Source organism: Callionymus lyra, chromosome 4, assembly GCF_982586985.1.
Source record: "Callionymus lyra chromosome 4, fCalLyr1.hap1.1, whole genome shotgun sequence".
In the NCBI taxonomy this organism is placed as follows: Eukaryota; Metazoa; Chordata; class Actinopteri; order Syngnathiformes; family Callionymidae; genus Callionymus; species Callionymus lyra.
In genome coordinates, this window is record NC_141821.1 from 37,733,990 (window position 1) to 37,752,269 (window position 18,280).

The 18,280-nt window shown below is 38.1% G+C and overlaps 2 protein-coding genes across 2 annotated transcripts; both read right to left on the reverse strand.

The window, feature by feature from the left end:
- Positions 1–1,021: 1,021 nt before the first annotated feature.
- On the reverse strand, positions 1,022–12,315 carry tmem102 (transmembrane protein 102). The gene is made up of 6 exons (XM_087790153.1): positions 12,108–12,315; positions 10,208–10,426; positions 8,577–8,924; positions 8,322–8,515; positions 7,122–7,334; positions 1,022–6,716 (listed from the first exon to the last, which is right to left on the reverse strand). The coding sequence occupies exons 2-6, from the start codon at positions 10,407–10,409 to the stop codon at positions 6,117–6,119; spliced, it is 1,557 nt and encodes a 518-aa protein (XP_087646279.1). The 5' UTR covers positions 10,410–10,426; positions 12,108–12,315; the 3' UTR covers positions 1,022–6,116.
- A 595-nt stretch (positions 12,316–12,910) lies between these two features.
- Positions 12,911–15,599, reverse strand: tmem256 (transmembrane protein 256). Its single transcript, XM_087788314.1, has 4 exons — positions 15,513–15,599; positions 15,034–15,071; positions 14,887–14,967; positions 12,911–13,305 (listed from the first exon to the last, which is right to left on the reverse strand). The coding sequence occupies exons 1-4, from the start codon at positions 15,589–15,591 to the stop codon at positions 13,162–13,164; spliced, it is 342 nt and encodes a 113-aa protein (XP_087644440.1). The 5' UTR covers positions 15,592–15,599; the 3' UTR covers positions 12,911–13,161.
- Between the last annotated feature and the right edge of the window lie 2,681 nt (positions 15,600–18,280).

Consider the following 18,280-nt stretch of genomic DNA (forward strand, 5'->3'; position numbering starts at 1 on the left):
GGAATATTCAGGTTCTCAGTAAAATTGCCCCTCATCAGTTAATTGTTCAACAATCGATAAAATGAAACGACTATCGATTAACGAATTACTCATTTTCATCCCTACTGTTCATATTTTAAAAAACAAACCAAAGGTCAAGGAAGCCTTTTTAGCTACAGAGGTTAGAATTATTCTAACGTCCCATAGGCGCATCTATCATGTCACAGGCATGCATGTCTTTTCCAAATGGAACTAAAGTGTCACCTTCAATCACAAACAATTAGTATCAAATTACAAACACATTGATTTTTGTGTTGCTCTGTAATGGAAAACTAGTGATTGAGCTGGCGCCACTGACAGAAGCCTTGTCTCACACGTGGTGTGTGTGTCTTTGTACAACCAAGTAAACAGAGTCATCCCTCATTGGGAATATATTAAGATGATTATGAATATGTGAAATAAGGGGGGAGACTTATGTTATCATAACTGATAAAACACAATAATTAGTCTTTGATCAACATGAACCTGAATTTCAACTGAACAAGAGTCCTTCATCATGGAGAAAATCCCATTAGAAAAACAAATGTTAAGTGTGTTAACAGTTGCAAGCTTGGTAAGTTTAGCATCTCCTTTTAGTCCCTGTATAAATGCTTAGTAATGGATATATAAACCTACTTTAACTTGGGATATTCAATTATAAATATGAAACACAAATTTTAAAGGAATTACTGGATTCTCCTTAGCTCACAACAACAAACGACAACTCTAGTCTTAGTATATAAAATCATGATTTTCTTGGACTCCTGTGTCTTATCTTATGTGTTATGCCTTTTAAAGCATGCATTTTAAAGGTGTATAGTTGTTGATTGTTAAAGCCCTTTGTGACCCTGGTCTGGAAAGGTGCTTTACAAATAACCTTTACTTACTTACTAATAGCGATCTTTTTACCTGGCGTTCCTTCAGTCCTGGGGCGCCACCTGTGGGACAAATGGTGTACCACCGTTTCATATACGATCAGCAAACGAAAGGATTCTGACACGACTTCATTAAAAATGATTTATTTCATGCTAAAGCTCCAAGATGAATCAATAATCTATTTAAATTAAATAGAGTAAATCAACACATACACGCAGGGATATGAATATAAGTTTGTAGTGATTTACAAATGTTTGACACTTTATAATACATTCATTTGAGTTTGTAAAATCCTGTTTGCATGCAAATAATACCAAAAAGTTTGAAACTTGAAATGACAATGTACATTTGTTTTGTGTAAAGAGAAACTTTGATCATCACGAGGCAAGTAAACATTTCCCTAACTCAATTTTCAACAAACAATTAAAAACAGTAATAGAAATCCTTGTGCTTCTTTGCCGAAAAAACAAGAAACTCTCGATGGAAACAGTCTTGCATCGGTTATCATTCCGATACTCAACAATCAGTGCTCACACATGGCCTCTTAGTAGTCATGATCGAGCACACAAACGCGAGAAGCCTTTGAGTCCATCAAGCTTTGAATGTCTTCTCAATATAAATGTAGGCCATTTGTAATAAGGTTTCCACAATTGCAGCGTTAGAATCAAACACAACCAATGTCCACCACAGCAGTCGATTTGTTTTTGTGCAAGAAATGTGCACAACTCTTCACGATAAATACTTCTAATACAAAACACAAACTGACTCTTCATCCACAGCAGATCATCTTTACATCCTTCCATCTACATTAAACTTTACCTCAAGCTTAATAAAAAGTTACATTTCAGCTTTAAATTATCTTTTGTACTGTGCAGCTTTAGAGACTTAAGTCAGACTTTGTACCGTTATTTAGTAGTCATTGAAGATCTGAACCCCTACCTTCTGTTTTTAGATTTAGAAAAGAGAAACTTTGCAAAATTGAAACAGAGTAAATATATAATGGGGTGATTTCAGAAATGTTACGGCATATAGAATTGATTGTTAATTAGAAGAAATAATATGTTGTTCTGTCTATTATTTCCTATTTCTTACATGAAATCTACACCTTTCTATTAATCTGCCACCTACTACTGATCTTTGGTGTACAAATAAATGTTAAAGTGAATCGATAAAGATATGAATCATACCTGAGAGTTAAGAAACACACACACACACAAGAGAGAGGTACTACACATACTTTAGTCATAAAAATGATTTATGACCCCCCTGGGACATTCGATCACCTTTTGACCCCTGGAGAGAGTCAACTTATGATGCCCCGCCCCCTGGTACACCAATCATCATAATGTTTGATGACATACAACGGTCCCCTTAGCACTCTGGAATGTGTAACTTGAAACTTAAAACAGAAGAATTGTTGTAAAGAAAACAGACATCTTTGAACAGGTCTCTACTGGAAGTGAAAAATAAATAGACATCACAAGTTAATATACATTGTAAGTCAAGCCTCTTGTTTCGTCTTGTGTTTAGAGCATCTTTTAATGACTTTGAGTTAGATTTTTACCAAAGTGATTTGTGCTTACAGAGTAAGCTGGACAGTTGTTTATTTCAACATTTTCCAAGTCTGACGTAATAGTGGAGCGAGTTCTTGTGAGACGTTCATCGGATGTTTGGACTGTAAAAGATCAACACTGACATCAAGCAGTAAGGCGTAAAAACACAGTAGTCGACTTATGGTAATTGTCTCTTTTCCTAGTTCTTTAAAAATATTTTTGAAGGTTTTTGAAAATCCTCCTCGACATATAGAGGACGTGGTTCGCACCACAGTATCCCAATGATGTCGGTGAAGTGATCGTACTTGCTCCAACATGATTTAACGCTTTTTAAATTCCTCGTGTTCGCCGGATGAAACTTTGATTTCAATGGCTTTATTCAAATATCCTACAAACTCCCTCAAGTGGGAATGTCCGGGGAAATAGTAGGCGAGAATCCCGTAGAGTTGACCCATCTCGACTTCTGCTCGTGGTTGAAAAATCCAGCTCTCTCCCAAATTTCAGATGCAGACTTTACGGTTCTGTTCTCCATCATTTAGGATGAGCAACTATGTTTTTGATGTTTGTTTATTTTAAGCTTTTTACAAAGTTTTATGGCTTCATCAGTGCAATGACTTAGGATTGCTCTTCATTTCAACACCATAAGCTTTTAAAGGGCACCTAATGTGAAAACCCAACTCTCCTGACTTATTCACATGTTGTACATTTTGAAGTTGTCCTCTTCAAAATGCAGTAGGTCATTCATCATGACGTAGCTCTGTTTTGAAGTTATTACTTAATAAAGTTCTCTCCCATCAGAAATCTCGCCAAACGAGACTACGGCTTAAATTAAACAGTCTGACGTCAGTCTGGTGGAGGCCTCCCCTAGAAGTACCTAGATGTTAATCCTGAAACAAAATAAATATTTATGTAAACATGGTGAGAGTTACTTCTGCCTTTAGGCGTTTTTGTAATGTGTACATTAAGCAGCAAACCTTATTTTTATTATTCGTTTTTAATGTACAAAACCGGAATTTAAGGGTGAGTTTGAAATTGACGAGAGTCCTTGAATGCAACTTGTGTTTTGTGACCATCAGAACAGAGTGGGCGTGGTTGCTTGGACGAGACTTCTTCTCCAGCCAAAACGGCACATCTTAAGTGGGCGGGGCTTAAGCCCATTTTCTATTGTAAATATCTTTATTAAATGAGAGTTTTGTGCAAAATGAAACATACTGATTAGTATAATAGAGGTCCTAGAACTATTTAAGAGACACTTAAATCAGCACATTAGGTGCGCTTTAACGACGACTAAGGGGCTGAATAGTTTTGAGTGGAGCTAAACTTCTTGATGTGAATGTTGGACAAATTAAAACATCTTGCGGAAAAAATGAATCCTGGAAACTTCGAACATGTACGTTTTTTTCATGGATGACCTTCATTTAGAAACAGAGGTTACATGAACAAAAAATCTGTTTTTGAAATACATTGTTTAAAGTAAAGTTATATAATAAAAATAACTATATTGCTTTTGCATGGCTTCTGTAAAGTTACAATAACTAAGTTCATATTTTCTGTTTAAACTCATTTCTATCTTAAACATTGACATTCATTTTGAATGACTAACAGAACAAAAATAATATAACCAAAGTATGTTAAACGCATTTACCACATATCATTTATGACTGCAAGCAGCGGGTTGGTCTGCTTTAAGAAATGAGGGAGTTGACTTTCAGGAATTTGTAAGAGGAACACGGCACCTGTGACCTTAAGGATAACAACTTAAAGTAGAAGAGACAGATGTGTGTGTCTTGGCACTTGACACTTGTCTTGACACCATTCTATGAAACCAAAACTATAAACCATTTATACACGATGTGAAAACCTACAATTCCAAAAATACATAGCCATGATAAACATTTTAAATGTTTCCATCATCCTGTTGAGAAAACCATTAAAAGTTAGTTATTATCGTGTACATACTTTTAATACAGAAACAGGAAGAAAAATAAAATCTATTTTTAAAAGTTGAGAATGTTATTGATAACTTTTCTTAACCCGTTGTTGTGTTTCCCTTTAGTAGTTTTGTCATATTGATTAAAAACAAGGTTAACGTACCTTTTACTTTAAAGTGTGCAATATCAGTATGTGTGAATGGCTGAATTTCCCCTCGCGGGACTAATAAGGGTTTCTAAAAAAAAAAAAAAATATTCAAGATTTTTGGTCATAGTTTTTAGAAGAAAACGTATAAGAGCACTTTTTTAGTAAAACAACAGAAAAGTAAAAACATAACACAGCACATTGAATTGTTATAAGGAAAGGTTTACAATTGCAAATTCTTAGAACAACAACTATAAAAAACTTTAGCTTTAACAATTCTTCAACCAATACAGTATAATTTTTCCAACACAGAAAAAATGTATTTCAATTTAAAACTCATTAATGATTATCAAACAATTAATTCTCCTTTTACATGGAATTAACCTCCATAAAGTCTATAAAACATATCAAAATGGATTCCTAAGTTCTTATCTTATGATACAGTGTGGGTTGTGTTTTAAACCCAAAAACACTTTCCTGTATCAGTCAATTATGCTCACTCCATTCATGTTAGGTACTGACCACTGCACAATTCTAAAATTCTAAACTATGCTCATCATGGTTTTGTTACTGGATCTGTAATTTCACTCTAAACCTTTGTTTTACTTTTGGAGGAACCTTATACTGTACAGATTCAACCAGCCCTCTTCTGAACCCTCCACCCCTTTGTGGCTCATCATTGATGTCATGGCACATAGGAAAACCTTATTTTTTCCTTTGTACCTTTATTTCCCTCTATATGTTTTTTAAAATATTTGGTTTACAAGATTAATCTTTTTATTCAGTAAAGTTTGACCAATATTATGTTTAGTTTTGTATAGTAGTGTATAATAAGATGTCAAGATTAGTGTTTTTGTTCCGTTTGTACCCTGAATGACAATCAAATGTATTTAAGAGATGTGTGAATCGGACAGTTGGAAAAAGTTGTTACAATATTGTAAGAAGTGGATTCAAATGTTAGATACGAGAGAAAACAATTTAATACGTTGGAAAGTTCTATTTCCAAAAGACCTCAACATGTATTTGCTACTCTGTAAGCACAAATCACTTCGGTAAAAATCTAACTCAAAGTCATTCAAAGATGCTCGAAACACAGAACGGAACAAGACGCTTCACTTAAAATGTATATTAACTTGTGATGTTATTATTTTTCACTTCCAGTAGAGACCCGTTTCGAAGTTGTCTGTGTTAGGAAGATACTAAGTTAAGAGATTAAGAGAGTGCTAAGGGGACCGTTGTATGTCATTAATCATTATGACGATTGGGGTACCAGGGGGCAGGGCATAGGAGGAGGAGGGGTCAGCATAAGTTGACTGGTACCAGGGGTCAAAAGGTCATCAAATGTCCCAGGGGGTGATAAATCGTTTTTATGATGACTAAAGTATGTGTAGTACCTCTCTCACACACAAACGGAGTGAGCCCTCTGCTTAAGGTCAGCTTTTTAGCAATTGGAGTGGCCGTCTCCATAGTAACAGCTGGGGGACATCCATCAGTAGTTTTGGTTATTAGTAGTCAAGCAGTGACTTTGTTGTTGTTGTATTAAAGTTCCACTGTTAGGTGGCAGCACATTCAGGTTCTGCAAACACTTGCGTGTTAGTAGAATTTGTCGTCGATGCGAAAGTGGGGACGGGTCACATCGTCAGGGTTCAGGAACACCGAGATGGACTTTCCGGGGTTCTCGGTCACAAGCTGCTGCAACCGCTGAGCGAGTTTGTCCTCAGAGGGTGAGATGATGCCATTCCCCTGCTGGTGCCCTGGGGAGTCATGGCCGTTAGTGGCCCCGCCGAGTTCCTTCTTGAGCTGGCCTGCTTGCTGAGCCTGGTCCAGAGCAGCCCGCAGATGCTCGCTGGGGTCTGAGCGGACGTGGGCCAGCTTCCTGGCCACTAGCAGGGCCTGGCTGTCCGTCAGGTGCTCAAGCATGTTGCACTGTGGCAGGAAGTAGTTGGGGCAGTTTTTGCTCAAGATGCAATGAGCCAGGTCATCCAGGAGACCCAGCAGCAGGCGACCAGCGGTGTCGGTATCGGGGCAGGAAAGGTAGGTGGCAGGCAGTCGATCGCAGGCCCAGAAGAGAAGAGTACGCAAATGGTAAAGAGTTAGACCGGTGCGAGGCCGAGTTAGGATACGAGACAACACTGCCCGAGCTGCTTGGAAGGCCTGAGCCACAGGGAATGGAATGCACTTCTTTAACTGGACCTGGAGAAGGGAAAAGTTGTGTGTCTCATTGGGGACCAACAAACAACCTATTGGCCAGTCAGAAATAAGGGTTTAGAAAAGTATTGATAAACTTCAATATCTTGATTTTTTTTCACAGTACTGTGTATTCAACAGCACCGTTAACCTTATTTGTTTTCAAATTGTCATTGATTTTTTCTTTTAAAGTCAAGGTTAGTCAAAAAAGTGAACTCAAATTATAGAGCTATTACTTTGGGAAGGTATCAATGACTTGTTCTTTAAAGTCACCTTCTTTCAGCCATTTGGTTGAACAATTCTTTATTAATCCGAGTTAAAGAACACAAAAGGTTAGGTTCAGAATATCAGTTCAATGACAATATTCCTACTCATAAACTATTCAAAATAAATGATTGAGTTTGAATATACCTCACTGCGGGAGAAGGCTAGTCTCCATTCTCTGTCCGGTCGACCCCCTAGTGGTGAGCAGCAGGGCAGCAGGTAGAAGCCCGAGATGGCCTCCTCCTCTGTGATCTTTCCATCCCAAAAGTGATTGGCTGTTAGCCAGCCTTGGGCCACGGCGGGCCACCCTCGGAATGACACAACTGGCAGGAGGTCGTACAAAACTCGACTGGATCCAGCCTACAGAAGGCAGAATGGTTTAGGAAATAGGCTGGTTAAAATAATTGATTAAGACAATTTTATAATATCAATTATAAGAGCATGAGATCTATGATCTGCAGGTCATCCAACAGCGACACATTTATGTCAGGTTTAAGCTTATTGGACGGCACAACATAAAGATACCATGGCCAGTGCATGTAAAATTACGACTGTATTAGATAGTGGAACAACAAAGGCTTCAAAAGGCTACGCAATTGTGTAACGTAAACTTCTGTCTGAAACATTCTTTCCCAGGATATATTAATCAGTAGAGAGTTGCTATAACTTGTGGCACAAGCACATCAATTGATCCTTTTAGAAACAGTTATCTCACCGTCACCAATTAAGAAAAAAATAATCATCACTGGACTTGATTAAAGTTGAATTTTGTTGAACTTAATATACACTTGGAGACACATAAAACACCCAAGTAACATTTACAGGCTTAGAATTAATTCAGAATCTTATGAAACAAAGTCAAATTGATTAGCTGCCCATTATATTCACTACTGGTTAAGAACAAACGTGCTGAAACATGTAAGTCGGTAAGTAAGTAATTTTTATTTGTATAGCGCTTTTCTATACCAGGGTCACAAAGCGCTTAAACAATCAAAACAATATTCAATAAAGTATATACTTCAAAAGGTCAAGATAAAACCGATAACACAACAGGAGTTCCAGAAAATCAAGGAAAATCCTGAACAAATAAAAATGTCTTAAAAGTTTCTTGAAGGAGTCAGTAGATCCATCAAGCGCAAAGAGAGAGGAAGATCGTTCCAAAGCTTAGGAGCAACAGCCTGGAAGGATTTCTCTCCTCTGTTCCTGAACCGTGTGCGAGGAACCATCAGTAGATTCTGATCCACAGACCTCAGAGCCCGAGCTGGGGTGTAAGGCTGGATCAGATCACTGATGTAAGGAGGAGCCTGACCATGAATAGCTCTGAAAGTATGTGTGACAGTCTTGTACCTGGAGAATGATTGTAGTGAGGGGACCATTACGCTCCAGACGCTCAGGGGTGGGGATTCCTCTCTGTTGGCTTCGTCGGAGCTCTTCCACCGCCTCGCTTACCACATTCCAGAACCAGTCGACCACCAGAGAGGGGGAGAAGTAGCACCCGTCTAGAGACTGGGGAGAGTCAAGCGATGGAATAGAACCTCTCCCTGAATTGAGAAAAAATTATTTAAAGTTGAATTCTGAATCCAAAAACATAGTGTCACTCACCCATGTCCCTCTTGTCGTCTTCCTCCACATCTGCTCCATCTGCAGGAAGTCCGTTCTCTTCCTGGCAGCAGACGCTCCAGCGAGACAAGATGTTGGAGTCGCAGAGGCGCAGACTGAGCCAGGAGTGACAGGGTGGCGAGTGTCTCATGTCAAGGGTCACTGGCTGGTTCCGGTCATGCAGCTTGAGTGCCGGAACCAACAACGTGAAGTCCAAGTCAAAGTCAGCACCTTTGACGTAGTCGCCCAAGTCTTCAGGATTCAAGTCGAGCACGCCTTCGCGTGCTCCGCCCGACAGCAGCAAGTACTCGTTCGCTACAGGAAGGCGCTGGTCCACCTTCTGAACAAGACCTATGATGGAAAATAACTGGATTGTAGTAAATAATTATGTACAAGATACACTGAAAATCATATTTTTTATTTTTCTTGCAAAATTGTATATATATATATATATATATATATATATATGTTCAATTTACTACTATTATCACATGATATGTGTTTAAAAGTGCAAATTAGCTCAAATATGTATTTTTATTACTAAGTAAGTAAGTAAGTAAGTAATATTTATTTGTATAGCGCTTTTCTAGACCAGGGTCACAAAGCGCTTAAACAATCAAAACAATACTCAAAAAAGTACATACTTTAAAGATCAAGATAATACTGAGAACAACACAGGAGTTCGAGAAATTCAAGGAAAAGCCTGAACAAATAGAAACGTCTTAAGATGTTTCTTAAAGGAGTCAGTAGACGCCATCAAGCGCAAAGAGAGAGGAAGATTGTTCCAAAGCTTAGGAGCAACAGCCTGAAAAGATTTCTCTCCTCTGGTCCTGAGCCATGTGCGTGGAACCATAAGTAGATTCTGATCCACAGACCTCAGAGCCCGAGCTGGGGTGCAAGGCTGGATCAGATCAGTGATGTAAGGAGGAGCCTGACCATGAATAGCTCTGAAAGTAAGAACCAGAATTTTAAAGTTGATCCTGAAAGAAACTGGAAGCCAGTGAAGAGTTTTAAGGACCGGAGAGATGTGAGTTCTTCTACTTGAGCGGGTCAGAATTCTCGCTGCAGAGTTCTGAATCAACTGCAGACGAGACAGCTCCTTCTTGTTAAGACATGAAAACAAACTGTTGCAATAGTCCAGACGAGAAGAAACAAATGCATGGATTACAAGCTCCAGATCATGTTCCGACAACATTTTCCTAAGTTTAGAGAGTTTTCTCAGTTGAAGGAAACAGTTTCTGGTCAGTTTTCTGCAATGTCGAACAAGAGACATGTCTTTATCAAATACAACACCCAGGTTTCTCAGGCTCAGTTTGACAGACTGACCTAAGTCACCCAAGTACTGACTCAACCCTGGAATCTTATCATCAGGAGCAATCACCAGTGTTTCAGTTTTGTCCACATTTAGCTGTAAAGTGTTTTCACTCAGCCATTGTTTGATTTCTAGCAAACAATTGACTAAGCTGTTCAGCCTCTGGGGCTCAGTTGGATCAAAAGAGCAGTAGAGCTGGATGTCATCAGCAAAAATGTGATAAGAAACATAACTAGCATAGATATGAAGTCCAAAACATGAAACCCAAAGCAAAGAAAAGCCACAACTGTAAAACAGACATGAAAAGGTAAAGAAAACATACCCAGCATGTTAAATATGAAGTCCTTGGCGGTGTGGACCTCCAAAGCAGTCTGGTCTCTGAACTCTCCCTGCTCCAGCAGAACTAACTCAGACACCTGAGCAGAGAGCTGCTCCAGAGAAGCTCCAGATCGGAAGTCCAACTCAGACTGCTTCTTGGTGGGAGCAGGGGACCGCGGTGTCACAGCACTCATTAGGGAGTCCATTTCACCGACCCACAACCCTGAGAGTGGGAAGAGTTGACAAATATGATATAAATACACAGGAATTTAAACCAAGTCTCTTATTGGAATAAAATGGGGGCATTTTTTAAAGACAACATATTCTAATAATATCTTTGTTGTTGAAATGCTGCTCACAAATAATTCTACCTCATTCATTAAGGTTCATTGATTTTGCTCCAGACCTCCATGACCCCTTTAAAGATTAAGCTGAGGAATATGAATGATTATATTTACACCTTACCAATGGGTGAATCAACTTAAAATTTAAGGGAATCACAACAGATCACAATGTTTAAAAACTAAAGGTGAAGACCCTGAGCCAAACCATCCACACACGATCGTTAAATATCAGGAACAAGAACATAATATATTTAAAATGGTATTTAAAAGTAAACAAAGTTTGAGGCACAACATGCTTGACTGGGGAGAGTCAAGCAATTGACTCTCAAAACTGAATTTGAATTATATTACGCATTGGGGGTGTTAGTAAATAACAATATGGCGATATATCGCCATACTGTTTTCCATGATACTGTGAAAAATATATATATATATATATTTATTTGGCAGCACGGTGTTGATTAATGCATGAAATTATATTTTATGCAAGTAAGTAAGACATTTTTATTTGTATAGCGCTTTTCCAGACCAGGGTCACAAAGCGCTTAGACAATCAAAACAATATTCAATTAAGTATATATTTTAAAGATCAAGATAAAAACTGATAACACAACAGGAGTTCCAGAAAATCAAGGAAAAGCCTGGACAAATAGAAACGTCTTAAGATGTTTCTTATGTGTAACCATAGTTTTTTATTGTTCAATTTAAGTATTGTGATACAATTCTTTCCCAATATAATACATCTTGCTCTATCCACGATTCATGTGATTCATCTCAGAGAAAGACATTTACTAGCAGCATCCATTTGCAATGACTTAACAGGGAAAAATTAAAGTGAAATGCCAAATTTTAAAATAATCCAGTTAAAAAAAATCGAAGATTAATTTATTGGTAAAAAGGTGTTACAATAAAATAGATGTTATGTTATTATAAACAATCTATTAATGGTAGGTGTCGATTGACGCTGAAGTATGACGTCGAATGATCGAAGAAATCTGGTGTTTTCGCGACAAATGACAAAAGAAATGTATGAAAATATACAAACTTTAATCCTTAGATGAGATGCCGACTTCCTTGCATGACGCTGTATAAAACAAACTATTTAATAGGTAGTGTGTCCAAAAGTTTGTAACGGTTCTGTGTCGCGCGAGTAAAACTAAATCTCAAGTTTCGTTTAAAAAAAACTCACTCGCGGCCTCGAAGTGGGTCAATTGGCTGCTAAGCTAATAGCAGCTAATTACCAGGTTTAGCAGATTCAACTTAAGTTTTTCAGTCGTGTATCTCCTGCGAGTGTTTATTTAAACATGCATTTATAACATATATCATAGGCGACGACGTGTAACTATAAATGAGTGTCTTTAGGATTATACCAATAATGCTTAGCTATTATTAGCAGGCTAGCCGTGTCAACTTACGTTCTCGTATAATGAAAAGCTAATAAATAAATAACGAGCGACACTGGCTTTGAACAAACACGCTGGCGGAGATATGCACCGCTTGTTTACTGTTAGCTTCACAGTTAGCAGCCACGCTACGTCGGTCCAGATCCAGTGAACACACCTTAGACGGAGCCGGAGGTGAAGCTTCTCCGCCGCGGTCACTCGCTGATCGAAGCACCGCAAACAAGTCCACGGTGCCACCTTTGACCCGGTACCATCGGTCCACGAATCATGATCCCGTCTCTAAGAGCTCCGGGGATTTGGGGCTCAGGTAGGTGCGACCTAAAGTCCTTCGTCGGGTTGGCATAAGTTGAATCACAGGCGGTGTATTTGGCCCAAGAGTCGGGGGGCCGTGAACGCAACACAATCAACCGAGTTTGCCCACCGTCTTGTCTTAAAGATAACAATTTGTCCTGAGTTTTGTCTGAAGGATTCGGAAACCTTGGTTTGCAGTCGACCTAGACTGCAAGCATAAACGTTTAAAAAATGTATAATGTATAAGTAAGTAATTACTAGTATTAGTAATTAGTATTTATAGATCGCTTTTCCAGACGGGGTCACTAAGCGCTTAAACAATTAAAACAATACCCAATAAAATATATACTGAAAGGTCAAGGTAATACCTAAAACAACACAGGAGTCTCAGAAAATCAAGGAAAAGCCTGCACGAATAAAAATGACTTGAGATGTTTCTTAAGGAGTCACTAGATCCATCAAGCGCAGAGGGAGAGGAAGATGTAATATTGTTACTAAAACCATTGCTTGCATGTATTATGAAGAAGTTATGGGTGAATTTCTAAAGCGCTTTACAAATAACTATTACTTACTTACTAAAGTTTTATTTAAAGGCACTTTAAAGGCTTTCTGGACACTCGTATGTCAATGTTCTAAACTAAACGCTATTAGGAAAATAAATAAACAGTCCCATGTAAAACCTTTATTTTCCTTCATTCATGAAATTTGACTAGAAAGCATGTTCACATGTTAAAGAATCCGACAGAAACTGCATCATTAACCTAAAAACAATATCAAGTCTTAATCAGTTTTTCCCCAATTATTGTGAGATCATAGATGATATAAATGAAAACATTTCTTCTTGCGTATGAACAACCCTTTTGAACAAGTTGGATTTTTATTTATTTTTATATTGGTTTTCCTGTTTGTCAAGTGATCTGTTAGAGGATCATAGCCAGCCAGCCAGCGATCAACGCCATGCCACCTATGGGGGCCACTTTCCTTAATCCCGGGTCCCCTGTAACAGCTTGATGGTACAAGGAGCCACAGAACATTCCCATTCCTGCCAATAAGAGCGGCCCAGCCTGCAGCAAGAGGATGAAGGTCAGAAAAAAACTTATATCATAAAAGGCATTCGAACTATGGAGATCGATTTTTTAAATTATTAAAAGTATATATACCGTATTTTGCACACTATTAGGTGCACCGGATTATAAGGCGCACCTTCAATGAATGGTCTATTTGAGAACTGTTTTCGAATATAGGGCGCACCGAATTATAAGGCGCATAGAATAGAAGATACTGCAGTCAAACGTTTGACTGGGGTTGCGTTACACATTCACTAGATGGAGCTGTGCTAAAGGGAATGTCAACAAAACAGATAGATAAAGTGAAAGACAACTGCATTCACTTCCATGGTAACGATGTTCAAATGATGTTTAAAAGGCTTCAAGCAGCAGGTCTTTAAATTGCCTGCATGACTAAGAAGTGCGCCCCCTACAGTGCTATCACTGATAGACTGGGAAAATGCTGGCATCTTCCCAGATGATGACAGTGGTCTGAGAACAGCACGTTTTTAATAATTTTCGTTAAGTTGAGAACTTAAGTTAAATATGGCCTGCAATGGCAAATGAATTTGTGTTATTTTTCATTGATTTCATTGAGTTGTTGATTGAGTATCATTGTATACAGGCCTTCAGTTTTGAAAGACAATTTGTATAGCCCATTTTACAGTTTGTCACAAATCTGTGTTTTTTTTTTGTTTCGGTTTATCCTTAAATAAAGTAACATCATGTTACTCTTTGCATATCTATATGGTTTGTGCATAGTCTGTGGAAAAGTGTAAATGACAAAATAATCTAAGATCAGTTATCTAAAATGATGTAAACTAATGATCACACATATTTTAATAATTACAGAGGGTCTAGTTGAATGTTTTAGAGTGTGTAGCGTGCAGTGTAATAAACATTGATTGATTTGTGGGGACTTCTGACTGAGATGAAGGATGAGATCATATATATCCTGGAACTTAGCCTGGTCTGTAGCAGGCTAGCTCCATAGAATAAATCTCCAGGGTAACTGATGCCATAACATATCCCACTTTCTTCAATCCCGCTTTGTGCAACGGGATCATAGATAAATTGAGCCAGGATAAGCAAGATAGCCCGACTTAATCCTTTATCCTACTTTTGTGCAATAGGCCTCTGGTAATGTTCATATATAAGGCACTCCGGATTATAAGGCGTTTTTTGAGAAATGTAAAGGCTTTTAACTGCGCCTTATGGTGCGGAAAATACGGTATGCTTCAATTAATGTAATAATATAATTCAAAAAATGTTTAAATAAAAACAACATATTCAATAAAGAAATGTTTTAACACTTTTTATCCTGTTTTTTTTTTTCAATTAATATAGTTTATGTTTGGGTAGTCCATCCGTTTCTTCATTATTCAAACATTTTTTATTTTTAAATTAAAGAATCGTTTGAAATATATAATATATATACACAATTTATTTTCTTTTAATTCTCTTTTTTTATTTAATAATATAGAACCGAAGCATTCACAATACTGTGACTCGGGTTACATAAGGTCGTGATTCTATTTTGTCATTTTAGAGTAAATAAAGTAACGTTTCAAACTAATACATATTCCAGGCGATACTGACCAAAGCAGGCTTTCCACAGTGTGCTGCCCCCAACAGTGCCAGACTGTGGTAGAAGTGATACTTGTTTGCAGTTTCAAACAACTGTAAAATAAACAAAGTAAATAGTTATTTTTGTACATCGAATAGTTTTGAGTTTAAAAAACTTACCACTCTCTGATAATCATCTGGGTCACTGTTTTTAAATCCTAAAATGAGGAAATAACCATTAAAAATATGTTGCATTACTATTTTTGCATTAGTGCATTTCACTAGTATCACTTAATGCTGACGTGAAACACTTTATAAATTCTGGGATTATGTGACATATTTGAATGGAATCTTTATGACCACCAGACATGTATATTTAAAAGGTAACTAACGTCAGTCTACAGTTGCGTGTGGAAAAAAGTCAGTGGTTTATTTGTATTGTATAGTGTTCGCAGCAACAAGCTCGACACAAATAGCCACACAATTTTCTGTTTCGATCGATAAATAATGTCGAAATATGACTCAACTGTCTAGTTCTAGTCAGATACAATCTATAGTGAATGGAGTCTTGTCCCAAAGTAACTCAAGATCAATGCTACTTCCGTTCACCGTTGAAGGAGCTACTGTCACGTTAACAATAGGATCATCTGCAGTCCTACCGTGAGCACCGTACGCCCCAGCACCCACGGCAGAAGCACCGGACAACCCCGCCAACCTTCGGACTATGGAAGCGGCCATGTTTGCTTGTAACCACAGGACCAATAACAGTGGTGCGTTCAATGTCTCCCGTTTAAGATTCAACTGGTAATTTCGAGTGGCGTTCAATTACCCTTTCTTTTATGACCCAATTACAAATATATTTGCTGTCCTGTATAATGTCACAAAGGTTATTCGTGTGTTAATCGATCGTAAAACAATGCACGTTTATTTACTTTATCTAAAATTACTTTTTAACTGAAAGAAAAGGTGAACGTTTTGAATTACAACAGTTAATTTTGTCCACGAATGCATGACTGTGACGACATTGGTTTGATAAGCAAAACGCCCTTAAATATTTCTGCCAGAAGTGCAAATCTAATTTTTATAAACGTGATTGCGAATAGCATGTTCCTGAAATAAATTGACAAATTAGAAAACGAAATTTGTCTTACCTAAAATTGTAAATGTGTTAAAGGAAATATTGTTTTTTAGAGTTTTAACTAATTATTTTAGAATATTGTCACTCTGTTTCCGTTTCTAAAATTGTTTTAGAATATTGTAATTTTGTTGAAGGAAAAAAACAACAAAAAAACATTATTTTGACTCATCATTTAATGTTGTTTCAGAAAATTTTGTTTCAGTTTGTACATCTGTTTCAGTTTGTTTTAGATTTGTAACTTTGTTTCAGTTTTTTTTTTTTAATGTTATTAAGGTCAGTTGTAATTTTATTTTTGAATTTGTAATTGGATTTGTAAATGTGTTCCAGAGTTCGTAAAGTTGTTTTGCGCTTCTGTGCCACGATATGCTATATTAACAGAATCATAAAGAACTTTTGTTTTTGTGAAAATATACATGTCGAGTGGGATCTGGGCTCTTCTTCCTTTTTTTCATGATTAGAAAATCTAATTTCAACGACAATCAACTCAACTTTTTAATTTAATGAAGTGATAGGCAGAGCTCCTGGTGATTTTTGTTTCCCTGCTTCATTTATCTAAGTTATATTCCACGCACCTGGTTCATCTCTAAATCCTCAATGAACGATAAGCTCCTTAATTAAACCTTTCTATATTTTACAACACAACGTAGCAGCCCATTCACCCACCAGAGCACTGTGTGTTTAAAAAAAATCTAATTGTATTTCACCACGACTTGAGGTATAAATGTATTCCCCTTCAGGATATGCAGTACACGTAAATGAAGTCAGTGACTTTAATTAATCAGGTTTAATTAGAATGCTCTAATTCTTCCTTGAGAAAGATAAGAGTCTAATCAAATCAAACTTTAGAATTTAACATCTCTAAAATGTGTTTATTTTTAGCTTTCTTATAAAGAATAGCCGTTGCTTGGCAACGTATGGATGCAGGTTAATGAGGATGGAGTAAGGAAAATGTCAACATCAACATTTGGAAAGGCCTCTTGTTGGAGCATATATCGAATGAAAAACCGTCAGCGTCTCTTAATGACCAAATGTCTAATTTTGAGCTAACCTGGACCCATGTTATCTCACTTTTAACCACATTAACTGCCTGACTTCCAACCCTATACAAACAAATAACTTTTTACGCCGGGGTGGTCGGTCTTTCGGGGGCTGCCTGGGAGGTGGGGCTGCACAGTGGGCAGGGGAGCAGCCGGTGCAGTTGGCGGACCCTTGCCACCACAGAGACCGTGGACCACCCATGGAATGCTGCTGTCCCCCTTGGTGCTATGATGAATGGATGGGCTGTGGCTGTTACTGTAAATTGTAATACGGTCTTGGACTTCGGGAGGTCCAGGACAAAGCCACATCCAGTGTCCATCAGAGGCGACGAGGTGGAGATAGTTGATTCTGGCTCTGTGGATGGCATGAAGCTGGACTCACTGGTGACAGTTGCTGAGAGGAGATCATTGAACAAACTACTGTCCATCATGGATGATGACAGTCATCCTCTGAACACTGTCATCAGTGAGCAGAGAAGCAGCATGAGTGCCAGAATGCTCCCTCCCCGGTGCAAAACATATAGACTCAAGGACTCATTCATTCCTCGGGCTATTAAATTTTACAATTCTGAGTTCGGGGGCAGGGGTGGAGCGAAAGTATCTGGATGTTCTGTTCTATGTTAATCTTTGTATCCTTTGTCTTATTTCTTTTTCTTTTTTTTATCTATGTACTTTATCTTTATCTTTAGACTTAAATTGTATCATCTCGTTCTTTCTCTTTATTTCTCTTTTTTCTTGTTCTTATTTTATTTTTATTTATTTTTTATGAAAAATTGCTGTATTTGTATTTGCTGTGGCTATTGGAAAAAAACTTCAGAATTTCAGAATCAATAAAGTTCTACCTTACCTTACCTTACCTTAAATCTACAGTAAACTATAGCCCCCCCCCACCCCCTGCTTCCCTGATACCAGGTTTATGGTTTCTCTGCCCACACGACCGTGGCCTCCCAGTGACCTGGGTGACACTCACTGGAAGACCTCGACTGGCACTTGGCTGTACTGCTCCTAGGGTGGTACTCGACCCAGTTTTACTGCTGCTGCTGTGGTGCTTTTCTATCCCTCTGGCTTGTCTTCTTATGGTTCTCTGTTGTGAGCGGGGTGGCAGCCTGGTGGCCGGGGGGTCTTCTGGGGCTTGCCATGATGCACCTCTTATGAATGTTATCGCTGGCTGACCCTCGCCGGTTGGCCCTCGCTGATTGGCCCTCCGCCCCCACTCACGCACACACATGATGGAGTCTACTGACTCCTTCAA